The 15564-nt window shown below is 44.7% G+C and overlaps 1 protein-coding gene across 1 annotated transcript in view; it reads left to right on the forward strand.

Moving 5' to 3' along the window:
• The window catches only part of LOC138567658 (zinc finger protein 585A-like), a 198563-nt gene that overhangs the window by 102178 nt on the left and 80821 nt on the right, over nt 1-15564 (forward strand). Inside the window, exon 4 of the mRNA XM_069646131.1 lies at nt 13778-14139. Within this exon, the coding sequence (XP_069502232.1) occupies nt 13778-14139 (362 nt within the window). The remainder of the gene's footprint in view (nt 1-13777; nt 14140-15564) is intronic.

Below are 15564 nucleotides of genomic sequence, written 5' to 3' on the forward strand. Positions count from 1 at the left end.
CTCGCCGACTGCATTGCCATTTTCTGCTCAAATTTCCAGTGCTACACTGACAACACTCAACTCATTTTCAGGCTGCCCTCTGCCACCTCCTCTCCCATCTCTGATTGCCTAACTGCCATTCAAGATTGGTGTGCCGCCAATGATCTTGTTCTGAACGGCAGAAAGATGGAGATCCTCCTCATCGGCACACCTTCACCATCCTTTCCCCTCACTCTCTGGCCGGCGTCCCTTGGCCCTCCTCCTACCCCCACCTGCGATGCTAAGAACCTCGGGGTCATCTTTGACTCCACCCTTTCCTTCTCCGCCCACATCTCTGAGGTCTCTAAAAAGTCACATTTACGACTGCACCTCCTCAGAGGTACTTTGCCTTTCCTCTCCTTCCCCCAGAAGCTCATGGTATCCCAAGCCCTGGTTCTCTCTAGCTTGGACTATTGTAACAGCCTCTTTCTAAATCTACCTGCCTCTACTCTCCGCCCTATGCAACTAATCCAGAAAAGGACTGCGAGACTTGTCCTTGGCCTCAAGCCCTGGGATCGTATCTCTCCAGCTCTGAAATCTCCCCATTGGCTCCCAGTGGATGAAGGATTAAATTCAAAACCCTCTGCATTGTCCACAAGGCTTTCTGGGCCCTGGGTCCAAAATACCTTCAGCTATCCCTCCGCAAATACCTCCCCTCTCGAGCTCTTCGCTCCTCTACCTCTAACTTCCTCAGGGTCAGTCGTTTTTCAAAGAAACGAGCTGGGGGTAGATCTCTGTCTTTGGCTGGGGCCTCCCTCTGAAACCGCCTCCCTGCCACTCTAAAACCTGAGGAGAACCATTTCGGGTTCCGGAAGCACCTCAAGTCCTTCCTCTTTTCTTCTGCCTTCGCTCCCCCTGTCCCCTGCTGATCTGTTCTCTCTTGGCACCGTGCACCTGGCCACCCTCTGTCCTCCGGGCCCAGGTACCTGCTCACCCTCCCGCACTGCCTCCGGGCCACCCCTTGCACTGGGGTCTGTATCTGTACCCATACAGCCCCCCCCTTTTTCTTCCTGCTTTTATCAGACCTACCCTGTCTGCTGCCTTAAACCTAGCACTTGCAAATTGCTGGCTGCACTAAAACGGTTTGTTTCCTTTATTATTTATTTATTGTTATTTATCTGTTTCTCCTCTGCTTCGCACTTTCCACTTCTCCTACCTTCCATGCACTTTTCCCCCTCACCCTCTCCCATGCACTTGCGCTTTCTCAATGTCACTGGCCCTAGTAAGATCGCTGTTTTGTTCTCCCCTGTTCCCCTCCCTTGCCTTGTCTCGCTCTGAAACACTTGTGTACGAGCGCAATAGAAATACAATATCAATATCAATAACGGTGTGGACTGAGAAGCAAACTTGAGAGACTGTCTTTTCTGTGTGCACCTGTAGAGTACCAATCCAGGGAAGTTTGTGGAACTTTCAGTTTTGGTCTTACAAATAACAGGCCACACAAAGGGAGCCGTTCTTCTGGACCAAGGAGACCAGCATTTTCCTTACTTCAGATAAGAGTGTAAGGGACGGAAATAGTTTTATTTTTATTTTTATTTTTTTAATTTAATCGAAAAGATTTTAACGATTTTTACAAAAAGAAGAAAAAGTTTTTCTTGCTTCTTCCGATGCGCCTCAGGGCTCTCTTGTGGGGTTAAAATTTTCCAGTGTCTTCAAGTTCTCGTTGACGTAATGTAACTAATGGATGGGTTAAAATTATCCATCTCTTCTCAGGCGGGATCAATTAATGGTGCTTTTGAGATCATTTCGAAAGCCAGTTCTATCAACTTTACCATTACGATTGTCCATCTTGTCATGTCTCCCGAAATCAATCTGCACCATACCTCTTCCGTATCTAGCGTGGTCACCTCTTTCACACAGGGCAGCAGGTATGTGTCTCTGTTCTGACGTGTCTTTGAGCATTTTAGGACCAGATGTTTCAGTGTTTCCACTTCCTCTCTTACTCCACATAGGCGACAGCTATTGTCTGTCTTTGTTGACCTAATTGTTAGGATTTGCTGTGTCCTTAGTAAGTTAAGTCTGGCCTTTAGAAATGTTTCTCGCATTTTTTTGTTAGGAAATTTCCTGCAATAATTTAGCAGCGTTTTTACTTTGTTGTATGTCGGTGGGAGATGAGTGAGTAGCTTGTTCGAGGTTGCCGCTTCTATCGATCGAATCCAATCCATGAGTTCTATTTTTGTTTTTACTCGATTAGGGTTGGTTATTAAGTCTTCTTCTGTACATGCAATTTCTCTCAAAGACTCTTGGATTGTTGCCACCCATCTGTTGAGAGCTTTGCAGGTTCCGTCTTTCACTTCTTCCGCGATCACTGTGAATATTGGGAGTGAGTCTGCCATTATGATTTTTCTATAAAGCCTTAGCTTGCTCTGTTCCACCAAAGCCGCAAGAGAAACCAGACCCAATTCCCTTCTTATTGCTGGCATAGACGTCGACTTGGGTAAACCCAAGACAGATTTCCACACGTAGCCCTCCAGTTTTTGCCATAATGGTTGGGGCACGTTGAGGTAGGCCTCCATACCATAAATGATCGCCAGCACCACCTTTGCGTTATAGAATTTTATTGCTGGCATGATGGAGAATTTGCCAAATTTTTTGTCGATCAATTTTATTTGAACCGTAAGCCTTTTCACTTTGTCCCATAGGTGGTCTTGCATTGTTTTTTCAACTGCTGATCCGTCTATGGACACCCCTAGGTAATTAAACTTTTCCACTACTTCTAGTTTGTACTCATCAAGTCTCCATGTTGGTAGATTTCTTCGCTTCGTCGTATTTTTTCCCATAACCAGCACTTTAGTTTTTGTTGTATTGATTTCGAGATTATTAGATTTCATGTATCTAGCCAGGTTTTCCAATTTTCTCTGTAGGCCGATGGGCGTCTGATCGATGATAATGGCATCATCTGCATATAACAACCTCGAAATACTTCTTTTGCCAATTTTGGGAGGGAAGCTTCTTACCGTTTCTTCCTCTTGTTGGTAATCTCCCAAGAAGGTTATAAACAAGGCCGGAGCTAACGGACAGCCTTGTTTAACGCCGCGCTAGACCATTACCTCGTCGCTCAGGGCGCCTTGTTTGCTTAGTTTCACTCTGATCTTTGTATCTTTGTGCAGTGCTATTATGGGTCCCGTGATAGATTTTGGACATTTCCATTTCTCTAGTTTAGACCATAGCTTTTCCCGGTCGATTTTATCGAAGGCTTTTGATAGATCTACAAAGGCCAAATAGACGCAGGGAGCCCCTTCTCTCACTTTTGCTTTCAAAATTTGAAGTATTAGAATATTAATGCTTGTACTTCCATTTTTTTGAAAACCAGTCTGTAAGATGTCAAAGCACGGCGCCTGCCTTGCCCAGGTTCTAAAGTGGGTTAGTAGCTGTGATGTGTATATTTTTCCCACAATGTCTAATAGGGCTATGGGTCTGTAGCTTTCCGGATCTTCTCTTCCGCCCTTTTTATAAATCGGCACTATTATTGCCTTTAACCACGTTTCTGGGACCATTTTTGTTTGAGCACAGTGTGTGAAAATTTTGCTTATAATCGCTGCCCAAGCTTTCGGTGCTTGCTTCAGCTCGACGTTAGTCAGCCCATCTGGTCCTGGGGCCCTTGATGTTTTCAAGTTGATTATGATTTTTTCGATTTCTTCGGGATCTGCTACGTCTACCCATGGTATTATGTGATTAATTATTTGGGGTGGTTCTCGCGTCTCTGGTTGTTGGAATTGAGTCGTTAGATATGTTTTCCATCTTTTTTCCTCCACCGCGTTCGTTAAATCTGTTTCTTTTGCAGGGTTAGATGTTTTGATTATTGACCAAAAGTCACTTGATTTCATTGAACTGAGACATTTTTGCATATTTTCTGCATCTTGCTGGTAGAGTTGTAACCTATGATGTTTTACCCACTGTTTATAGTTCAACTCCCTCTTCCATTTTTCCCAATCTTCTTTGGAGTCTGTTTTTTTTGCGTTTTTTCTCAGTCTCCTGACAATTTTTCTTTTTTCCACCACCAATCTATCGTATACATACGGGTTGGTCGATTTCTTTTTCAATTGACTTCCCACAGGTTTTCTAAATGGGATCAGTAAAGGTAAATAGTTCGGTCGATTTGTCTCTTGCGTTTTAGTTAAGTCCGGCAGTGCGTATTTTTCTGTTATTCTTTTAATCTCTTCTTCGTTCAAAGAAACTCTTGATTGTTGTTTATTTAAGTCCAAGTTATATTTGTATCTTGGGTTTTGTGAATGGTTGCCTATCCATTTGCATGTTAACATATTATGGTCGCTCTGTGTTGTTTTAATGACTTTATACTCCTGGATCCGTGTTGTCGGCTCAATTGCCACGTATATGTAATCCAAGGAAGCATTCAAGTTCGAATTTTCCCAGGTTGGAATGTTCTTTTGTTTTGGGAACAATTCAGCGACGTTGTGAAGGTTTCTAGATTTGATCATGGCTCTCCAAGCTTTTCCTCTCTCTCGCGTGGCTTCTCTGGATTTTCCTCTTTTTATCGCTTTGGTCCACTCTATGCAGTCCGTGTTTAGATCTCCACACACTATGTAATAGGCACTCTCGTATTCTGTGTGTAGATAATCTATAAGGTCTTCCATTTTTGTGCAGTAGGATTTAGTTGTCATTTTTAAGGGGTTCCAATAAGTGTTTATTATAATTATTTGGTTAGTGAGCCTTTTCTTATGTCCTTCCCGTTGTTCCGTCCATGCGGTCATCAGGACAAGCGTTTCGTAGGATTCGTGCAATTTTATCGGTGTTGACAACCCTGCTCCCATTTTTATCGCTGTTAGAAGACCAGACGACGGACATCCAAAGGTTCCTCTGATTGCTGGTGAAATTTCCACTGCAAAACCATCTAAGCTAGGTTTCACTTGAAGCCACGTCTCTTGGAGGCATATAATGTCTAGTTGACCTAGATCAATGGTTCCAGGTCTAGTTAGATGAACATGCCCCCTTGTATTCCATGAACCAAGTATGAAGCTTGTCATTTCTTCTTCTGGCTCTTCATACCGTAAACTCGTTGTTGTGGATGTCGAAGTTTGTTTTCGTTGCTAATTTTCAGAATTCAAATTGAGTACCGTTTTTATCCAGGCCACCGGACCAGTTCCTGGTGCCTTGGTTTTTATTTTCACCAGAACAGGCTTTCCCCACTTCTCCTTTCCACCCGAGGGACATCTATGTCTCGGACTTGCTTGTTGTTTATCGCATCTGGTGTCCCTTCTTAATCGGTGTCTAAGGTTACTTGTCTCTGTTCCCTGTTGCTCATTTCTTCTTTGTCCGTAAAGTTTGTTATTCTCATCACTGGTTCTTTTATGGTATTCTTTTCGATATTTATCGTGTACGTAAGCTCTTTCCCTGCTGTAGTCGTCAACTTCCTGGTTTTTTCCGATTCTATTGCCTCGGTAGCACTCGTCTGTGCGTGATGTATAACGGTTTTTCCTTTTGCCTTGTCGATTGAGATAAGAGTCTAATTTCCCTGTTTGTTTATCTGTAGTTATTTCAGTTAATTCAAGCCCCTTTTCTTCCATCTCTCTGCCTACTATCTTGTCCATATTTTGTACACATTCTTCTTTCAAATGGATATGTGCTCATTATTTTCAGAAATGTCCTCCTGTTCAGGATCATGTGTCCTCTGTTCGGATCTACTTGGGTGACTTTGAATATCCGTACTTGTTTTTCTGTTTTATTTGTTCTTGCTTTGTCATTATTGTCATTTGATTTTTTGTTTTCTTTTCGGTGTATTGGTGATTGTCGCCTTTGTTTATGATCTCTTGAATAATTGTCGGTGTCTTCCTTTTTTTCTTCTTGTATTTCCTTTTCAGGCTTTTGTTGTCTTTCAATATTTTTTTGTTTTTTCATGACTTCTAAAGTTGGTTTTTCTTGTGCTCTTTCTTGTTGTTCTAGTTCTTGGTTATCCTGGCTGACCTCAATGACTGAATTTTCCGAAGCCGTCTCCCAATGTTGGGATATATTCATCATATTTGTATCACACATGAAGTCTTCTGTCGATCGTGGGGAGCTCATCTTTTTCTCCTTTATTACCCGTTCTTGCGTATCTCTTAGGCTATCCTTTCGACTCTTTTCTTTATTTTCTTTTTGTTTGTTTGAGTCTTGCTGGTTTACCTTTTCTGCCATCGCTTGTTTCTGCGCTTTTTCGTTGTTGGTTAGTTTTAGTAGGACTGGAGGTTTTTTCTTAGCCTTAGTACAAAGTCCCGATTTGATTGGGTATGGCTGTTGACCACTTGAACATGGATCCTTCTCCTCCTTATCTCTGTGACTTTCCTCCTTCCTTCCCACTGAATCCCCCTTTTGTCTATCCAGATGGGATTTTCTGATTTTTTCTTCTTCTTGATTTCTCGTCATATTTAGGTGCCTGATTTGCTTTTTTAACTCCTCCACTTCTTTTTCCCAGTCTTTTTGGTGATCCATGGTCTTGCTTTCTGTTGATGTCATGCAGTTTTCTATGTGTGTAATTTTTGCAGACATCGATGCTAATATCGAAGTGTTGTCTTGAATTCCTTCTTTAATTGCCTCGTATAATTTGCAATTGTTATGGCTGACATGATGGTCATAAGATCTGTCTTTTTATTTGGTGTTTCTTTCTGCATTGGAGTAGTTAGTTCACTCAGCCTTTCATTGTTTGTTGATTTTAGCATGTTGGGTATTTTTCTCGGGGTTTCCATTGCTTCCATGAATAGGATTTCACTCAGTCTGATTTTGTGTACTTCTGTCTCTGGGGACATTTGTTTTGTTATGTCTGCCCCACTATCTCTTAATTGGCTCTTATCGTTTGTTGCTCTTGCTTTGACAGGTATCTGTTCTTGTTGGCTTGGTTTTAGTTGCCCTTTCGACCCGTTTGGCCGCAGATCGATTAGCCACGAGTCTTTTTCTTGTTGTGTTTGTTTAGGGAGGGTTAAAACTTCCTCTCTGATAGATGCCTGCATGTTTGTTAGTGACTTTCCTTGTGTTCCATTGTTACTTTCTTGTAAGATATCGACCATCTTATCAGTCTGTTGGCTTTTTTGGCTGCGTTCTTCATTTCCTAGTGTTTTTTCTTGTTGTTCTTTCAACATACTCTGTCTTCGAAGTTCATCTCTTTCTACTATTTGACGTCTAATTTCTAAGGCCGCTTTTCTTTTCTCCATCAAGGCTTTCGTTAAGTCCGAATTCAGTGTGCCTTCCTGGGCTATTTCTGGTTCTAGTAGATGTTGTCTATTTCCTGGTACTGGGTCCATCGCCGCCTCTAAGATTTCCGCATCAGATACCTCAATTTCTGAGTCCCGTTTCCGTTTCTGTTGGTTGAAGAAAAAAGCTTTTAAAGTTCCTGAAATCAAGGGTGGTGGGTGTCCTTTGTGCTGCTTTAAACGACTGCTTTCTCCTGTCAGGTTTACTTTAGCTACTTTCTCGTGGTTGCATTTAGTTGTTTTTGTCACATTGCTATTTTCATTATTTTTTCTTAGCCACTCTGTTTTGTTTAAATGTTTTCCTTTTTTCTGTTTCGCCTTTTGCTCTTTTCTCCCCAGCTCCATGTCCGAGTCTGAAGACGTAGATTCGCTTTCTTGCGAACTTGTGTCTGTTCCTCCTTTTTTATTTGCTTCTGTATTGGTGATATTTGCCTGGTCAACGATGTTGTTTTTTTCGCTTACTATTTTTTCTTTGTCCTCTTCATTTAGAGTCACATTATTTTTCTTTGTTGCTGGTATCTCGGTAATTTCTATTGGATTCAGTGCACTGTGAATCAGAGCCTGGGCTAAATTCGCCCTAATTGTCTCATGTGATCTTTCCTGGATTTTCTGGTTGTCAAGGTTCTCTTCATTTGAGAATTGGACAGACCCCTCTTCCCTCTCCGCGGTGGTCCCTGTCGTTTCTCCTGCTTCTAACACGTGTTGCTGGTCCTCCTCGCTGCACCTCGTGAGCGTCTGTGCGTGCGACTTTCCCCTGGCGTCAGTGTCGCTGGAAATCCGTTGAGGGTCCGTCACTGTCGGCCCTACGGCCGCCAGTGCTGGAAACCCACTCGCCCTGCCGGCGGAACTCGGAATGTTGGATACCTCTTGCCCTGGTAAGTGGTTTTTTTCTGTAGACAACTTTTCATGTGATTTGTACTGTTCATTTACTTCGTGCAACGCAGAGGGAGGGTTTATTTCATTGAATAATTTCGTCCCCGATAAGGCTAACTTTCCTGCTTCTTTTGCAAGAGCCTTCCGGCGAGCTTTTAGGGCTTGTGTTACTCTGTTCATTGCCTGGGTTCCTTCTTCGCTCCCGACAGATTTTACTTTTGGCTTTTTTGGGGGGGATTTTTCTGCTTTGTCGCTCCTCAGCCAGCACCGGGATTGTTCATTGTCCATGTCAGGATCGCCGGTTTCTCTAGCTTTTTCTGGGATTTCTTCTATTTCTCCTTCATTGAGGCATTCCAGATGAGCCATCTATGCAGTGTTACATGGACCGTTGCTTGCACTCGTCAAGGTCCGGACCATGCAGCCTTAGCTCCTGCGGACTCCCGTTGTGCTTTTCTAGTAGAGTTCGAACACGGCCCTGAGTCCGAGGGGTAAGTCAATACGGGGTTCTATAAATACAGATCCTCTCCGGCGGGTTTTGATGCTGGACTGACATGAGTTGGTATTCAGAATGGGGATCAAAGAGATAATTTCTCCGCAGTCTCCCCAAATTGCGGTAGCGCACACCAGCGCCAAAGCGCCGCACAACAGCCGGTGGGCTTGCCTCCGACGGGCTTACCGCCGCAAGGGTGGTAGCCTCAGTGCTTTAAGGTCGGGTGATACCACGTGATAGGTCACGTGGGAAGGGTGGCTCCGCCTCCTCCTCCTGGAAGCGAACGGATGCCGGCAAGAGCCTCTGGCCAGCTCGCAATGCCGGTTTCCCTGCTCCACAACGTTCGTTTTTCCAAATGATTCCTCTCAGGTACTCAGCAAAAATAGGTTTTGAGCCAAGACGGTGGACTATTTAGTTTAGACGGACATTCCGACATCGCACTTAGTTTTTGCTTAAGGTAGAGAACCCCCTCTTAGTAATAGGGAAGGTAGGTTTTCTCTTAATTTACATTGCAATGAAAGTCTTTAGCAACAATCATGCCACCTGTGTGTCAGCCTCCTCCTTCTGCACCCTTACACTGCATATATCCTTCTATAAACGGGTGCGTACCCTACATCACTGTACGATTAATTGTTCCACGGCCCCATTGATTTCATGGTGGAACACTGCCGTGTTGTGATGTGCCACCCCAATGCCTAACAGAAACTCTTTCATTATCCTGGAAGTGAACTGAACACCATTATCAGTGAGCAGTTTTCCAGAAAAAACACCACCACAGTCCTTGAATCCGCCTCCTGCACAATCTCCACCTCAAACCTCTTGGAATAGAAGTCAACTAACACTTTTAACATATTTCTTGACACCTCCCCTACCTACAATCAGACCAAATATGTCCATAGCCACGAACTCTGATGGCATTTCTGGAAACTCTAAAGGCCTCAGTGGTTGAACATGATTCTTTAATACTTTGTCTGCATCACAGCACACACTGCAATTCTTCACCAAGTCCTCCACCTTTCCATTTCGGCTCAGCCATTAGTTGTCCGCTCTTAGACGCCCCTTGGTCTTGTTCTTTCCAATGTGAATTTTGTTGCCTAATTCCAACAATCGCTTCCTCACCCCAAGCGGCGGTATCACCGGCCCAGATCTCAGCACTTTGTTCCCTTGCACACTCAGCTCAACTCTCACCCAATGAAGGGGCCTAAACCATCTTCACTGGTCCAACTCCACCAATTGTCCAACACACACCTCTTCATGTTTCCAGCACCTCGTCCACCTTCTCTGCATCTTTCCAGTCTTGTTCTCGTATCGCACCACTGCAAATAACAAATACCTCCTGATCTTCCACTTCTCCATCTTCCTCAACCTCCCCTAATGCAGCAGACTTGCTCAGTGCCCTAGAAAGAAAATCTGCCAAGATATGTTCTCTCCCCGGGATATGCTCAACTACAAACTCATGTCCTTGAAGCCCTGTGACCCGCCTCACAATCCTGCGGGACCCTCCATCCAGGCCCTTACTGCCAAAAATACTGACCCAGGGGTTTATGATCACTGAACCCTTTAAACCTCCTTACCCACAGCAATGCCTTGAACTTCGTTATTGCCCACATCACACACAAGGCTTCTTTTTCTATTACAGAATACTAAGTCTCCACCCCCTCGAGGACCCTAGATGTGATGGCAATCACCCTGTCACAACCATTTTGCTTTTGCATTAAAGCTGCCCCTAACCCCGGTGCTACTGGCATCCGCCATACTATAAGTGTCACACTCTGAATCAAAACTCCCCAAAGTGGGAGCATTTGATATAGCTCTTTTTATCTCCTCGAATTCCATGTCACACTCCTGGGACCAAACAAAAGCCACATCCATCTTATGCTTTTGCAACAATCAAAACAATTCCTGACAAACTTTGAATAGTGTTCTTCAACACCTAGAAAGGATATCGCACCCTGCTTGTCTGTAGGCGACCAGGGTCGGACTGGGACAAGAAATAGGCCCACCCCTCGCCTCAGAAAAGTGGCCCACCCCTTGCCTCACGACCCTTGACCTCTGATGATATCACCAGAAGTGATGTCATTTGACCCCACCCCAAAGTGGCATCCTGGGAAGTGATGAAACATGACCTTTCACCCCTTGACAAAACAGGAAGTGGCATCAAATGGCATTGTTCCTAAGCACACTCCGAAAAAAATTGTTAAGATTTCACTAATGTGATATAGATTTCATACAAGAATGGATCACCATATGCATCATTAATATCTTTGTGTATAGATCCATATTGTCAAATTACTGTGAATCCAAGCAGACGTACAAGGCCAAATGATATGTTATTGCATAGCACATGTGTTGGTACTCATTTATCGACCTAAGAAGGATGAAAGGCTTTTTGAAAAAAGAAAAAAACATTTTTTTTTCCTCATTTTATTTTTGCCAAACCGGCCCCCAATCCCCAGGGCCGACTTCGGCCCGGCCACGGGCCGAAAGGGCGAGGGGCCAGTCCGACCCTGTAGTCGACACAATATCTAAAATGGCAGAGACCAAGCTCTTCTTTGGAGACACATCAATTGCACTTAGCCTGTGTCAAAATAATTGGAATTGTACGATCAGACCAAAAATAAAGGTCCGACCGTAGAAAATGTCCGAAAAATGCTACCACCAAAGGTTCAAACACCAAAAGTTCAAACCTTTGGTGGTAGCAATGTCGGTAAGTATAAAAAAAAAGGCTGCAGGCTGTCCCCCGCTCACTATACCGCCCAGTATAGTGAGCAGGGGTTGCGGGGAAACCCCTACAGCTCCCGAAAAAAAGAAAAAAAGAAAAGGACCCTGCGGCGCCAGTTCCCGATCACAGAAGTGAAAGGGAACTGGCGCTGCAGGGTCACAGCCTGAAGAAAAGGTAAGTAGGGTTTGTTTATATTGGGGGGTGTAGGTGGGGGTGTGTTGAGGGTGTGGGTGCGGGGTGTGTCTTGGCTGTGTTGTGGGTGGGGGTGTGGGTATGTAGGGGTTTTAGGCGTGTGTTCGCATGGGAAATGTACAAACCTTTGGTGGTTCGTACATTTCACATGCAAACTTTCGGCTGCAGGAAAATTGGCCGCGGTCGGATCACGTAGATCCAAATAATCAATCTCCTGACTCCTGAAGTGACATTTACTCTTCTGTAATGTTAGTCCAAGCCTGCTCTGTTCATTGAGTACCTCACTCTACCTATAGCCATGCTCTTCCAGTCTTTCCCGTCACTAGGAAGTCAATCTGGAAATACAGCACCCCCTTTATATGTCCTAGTACCACATGAATAACTCATTCAAAGAAAGCCGCTGCCGATACTGGGCCAAACGGCATGCGTGTGAACCTGAAAGTTCCCAGACTTTACATTTTCTAAAGTCTCTGCCTTGGAGGTTCAAAAAATCATTGCCTCCCTCAAACCTATACGATGCCAGGGCGATAGCTGCCCGGCGCAAATAATTAAAGATGCTGCTAGAGATCTAGCACCCTTCATTTCCAAACTAATCAACGGCTCATTCACATCGGGTACAGTAAGTAATAAGCTGAAGGAATCCTGGGTTTTTACCCCTAATTAAAAAACAATCTCTGGACCCGACCATCCCTACAAATTATAGACCAATTGCGAGAGTCCCATTTTTATTAATGATTCTGGACAGCGTAGTTTATCTACAGATCCAAGAATACCTAGAGATTAACCACCTTCTTGGGACTCGCCAATCGGGATTTAGACCCCAACATGGGACCGAAAAACGGCACTCATTGTCATGGCCATGGCCCCAGAAGCCCAGACCCTGCACCATCAGGGCATGAGATCAAGGGGCAACATGACCTTTTATTGTCCTTTGGGGACAATACAACTTGGAGAGCCCAACTGGACTCAGTCCTGGCACCTTTGGTGCCAGGCTCATAAATAAATGTGCACTAGCACATTTTATTTGCTGCAGGTACTTGGTTTCCCCTACAGGGGGCCCCATGTGCGTTGGGTCTGGCGTGGCTGCTGGAGAGGCTGAATGCACGTGGTAGCATCCTTTCAGGAGTGCCAGTGTGGGGCCGATGAGTCATGACTATGGGCGTGGCCAGAGCAGGCTATATAAGCCAGTTCTGCCTCCCAGCATGCGCTTCGCGTTATTCTGCTATTGCTAACGCTCACTGCCGCCTAAGCGCAGCTACCAGCCAGAGCGCATCTTACCTGTCTTCAGCTACTGGCCAGAGCACACCTTACCTTCATTCAGCAACTCTCCAGAGTGCATCTTACCTGCCGTCAGCTACCAGCCACAACACTTAACTTGCCATCTGCTTCCTTCGGCACGCATCCTTGTGGAGTCAGGCATTCATCTTCCATCTTACCTGCCATCCGCTTCCTTCGGTACGCCTCCTCGTGGAGTCAGACATCCATCTTCCATCTCCAGACCTCTGGGTAGCGGCGCTCCAACTCGACTTTGTGACAGACAGTGCCTGCATGGGAAAAAGACAAAGACAAGGTGAGAAACCTATAAGACAATACGTTTAAGGTCGCGCTTAGCCCAATCCTCATGCTTGACCTAAAACCAACACTCACCATCTGTTGGAACATCGTGACCTCCATTCTCTTCCCATTTGGCCTCGCCAAATGCACCGCAACTACCGCTGGGCTGCATATCACCTATTGGGAGAAAGCGGAGGAAAGACATTATTACAAGGATACGGACAATAATCAATCAATAATCAAAACTACAATATTTTAAAAGCCAAAAGACACTTACCTTTAGGAGTGGATCAGCCACAGCCGGTCTGGGCTGCCGCGCACATCACATGGATCAGTGAAGGAACTCGGTCCCGTCAACGTGCCCTTGCTGTGAGAAGCAGGACAGAGAGCTCGCCATCATCAAACAGGGGCAGTGCCGACAACCAGCGCAGTCCACCGCACACGAGCAGGGGAGGGACCCTGACGAGGGGAATTCACTTCCAGGGAGGGCTGCGACTGTGCCCCAACGTCCCCGCAGAGACCAGGGGAGTGTAACACTCATTGACCTAAAAGCTCAGATTGATGAACTGAAGGACAATGGGAAAATGGCCCTACTACTATTATTGGACCTATGGGCTGCGTTCGACTTGGTTGACCACAAGGTACTATGCAACCACCTCGCTTCTGCAGGCCACTTCTCCCAGAACGCCATTACCTGGATACCATATTTTCTAAATGATAGGACTATGAGAGTCTTCTCCCCCTCAGCAGCAGCCAACCCTATTCCCATCACATGCAGAGTTCCCCAAGGCTCCTGTGTATCACTTACTATGTACAACAGCTTCACAAAGCCCTTATTCGATAAACTGGATCACCTGGGTGTCACCTACACCAACTATGCAGATGACACCCATATCCTCCTCCCGTTGTCGGGTATTTATGAAGATGATGTAGCATTGGTGAACAAAATCTACCTCATTATTCAGGCATGGATGGCCACACACAGTCCCTGCCTGAATGATGACAAAACGGAATTGCTGATCGTAGGCTCCACAGCTAACCTAAAAATACGGAACTCCGATTACGCATCATTCAACATCGATGGAAACAAGATCCCAATGGCCAAAGAGGTAAAAACGCTAGGCTTTTATTTCGACGCCACCTTAAATCTACATAAACAGGTGAACGCTACAGCCTCAGCCATGGCTTATACCGGGAAACTAATCCGGGCATGCAGACCCCTGCTCTCTAAGGAAAGTTGCATCCCACTTGCCAGAGCATTAATACTGTCCAAGCTGAACTATTGCAATGGACTCTATTTGGGAACCAGAAAATATGTGCTCAATAAACTACAAACATTGCAAAATAATGCTCTTAGATCAGCTCTGAGCATCTCAAGAAGAGCTCACATATCTGAAACAAGTAGACAATATAAATGAATGTCGATCAAGGACAAGCTACAACTCAAAACTATGTCCCTCGCCTATAAAGCTCTAAACCATGCAGCCCCCTGTACTTAACAGAAAAGTTCAAGTTAAATTCATCTACCCGAACCACTAGGTCAACTAATACACTCGGCTTGATAGTCCCCAGATATAAATTACTAAAATCTGGTGGGACTAGCTTCCCAGTCATGGCTGCTCAGCTGTGGAACTTGCTCCCTCTATCCTTAAAGAAATTGAAGTAATTTGCAAACTTCAGAAGCAACTCCATCAAATGGCTAACCGAGTAGTATTAACCTTAACATTCCTCTCTACCTTTCCACTTCCGAACCCCCAATCCGAATCAATGACTGCACATTCCGAATAAGTTAGTATCACTAGTATTGTTTGTCTGTAATTCTATGTGTTTTACCTCTGTAAATCCGTTCTATATATAATATGCATGTCTGTAACTTTTGTAATTTCTGCAGCCGTCCAATGCGCCCAGATACCTCCGGGTTAACATGTGCTATAGAAATAAGTAAAACAAACAAACGTGTGATGAAAGTGATATGGTTTCTGCTCTCTGGTTGTAGTACTACCTGATGGTGGGGGGGGTGAGTCTAAGGTGCTGAACACAGTGGCACGGCTGTCATACTCACAAGTTCCCCTAAATTGGGTAACGAAAAAACATGTTTACCACCACACATTTGTTAGGGTCACGAAGGTCCACACAAAGTCTGACACTACCATAGCTCCTTCTGACAATTACAACTGGAAAATCCATTCTGAAGCTTCCACTGCCTGAATAATCACTTTCTCAGAAAGTCTTTTTATTTCTTTAGAAACATCTTTCCTGATCTCTATAGGTACACATCTGCTCCCAGCTGCTACAAGAACTGCCTCTTTGTGTATTTGCATCTTATGACAGAAACCCTTCAAACAACAAATGACGTCACTGAAAACTTCCTCAAAGCCATAGTCAAGTTTTTTTGACTCTGTTGAACTGTGGCAATATGTTGAGGGATTTTGTGATCAATAATTATGCCCATTTCACATTGCTCATACCACCCCAGAAAATTACCTCCCTTTCTTGCCACTTAAAACTTTGTACAAGAGGGCGGAGTGACCTCT

Source organism: Ambystoma mexicanum, chromosome 2p, assembly GCF_040938575.1.
Source record: "Ambystoma mexicanum isolate Mex_15411 chromosome 2p, UKY_AmexF1_1, whole genome shotgun sequence".
Lineage (NCBI taxonomy): Eukaryota > Metazoa > Chordata > Amphibia > Caudata > Ambystomatidae > Ambystoma > Ambystoma mexicanum.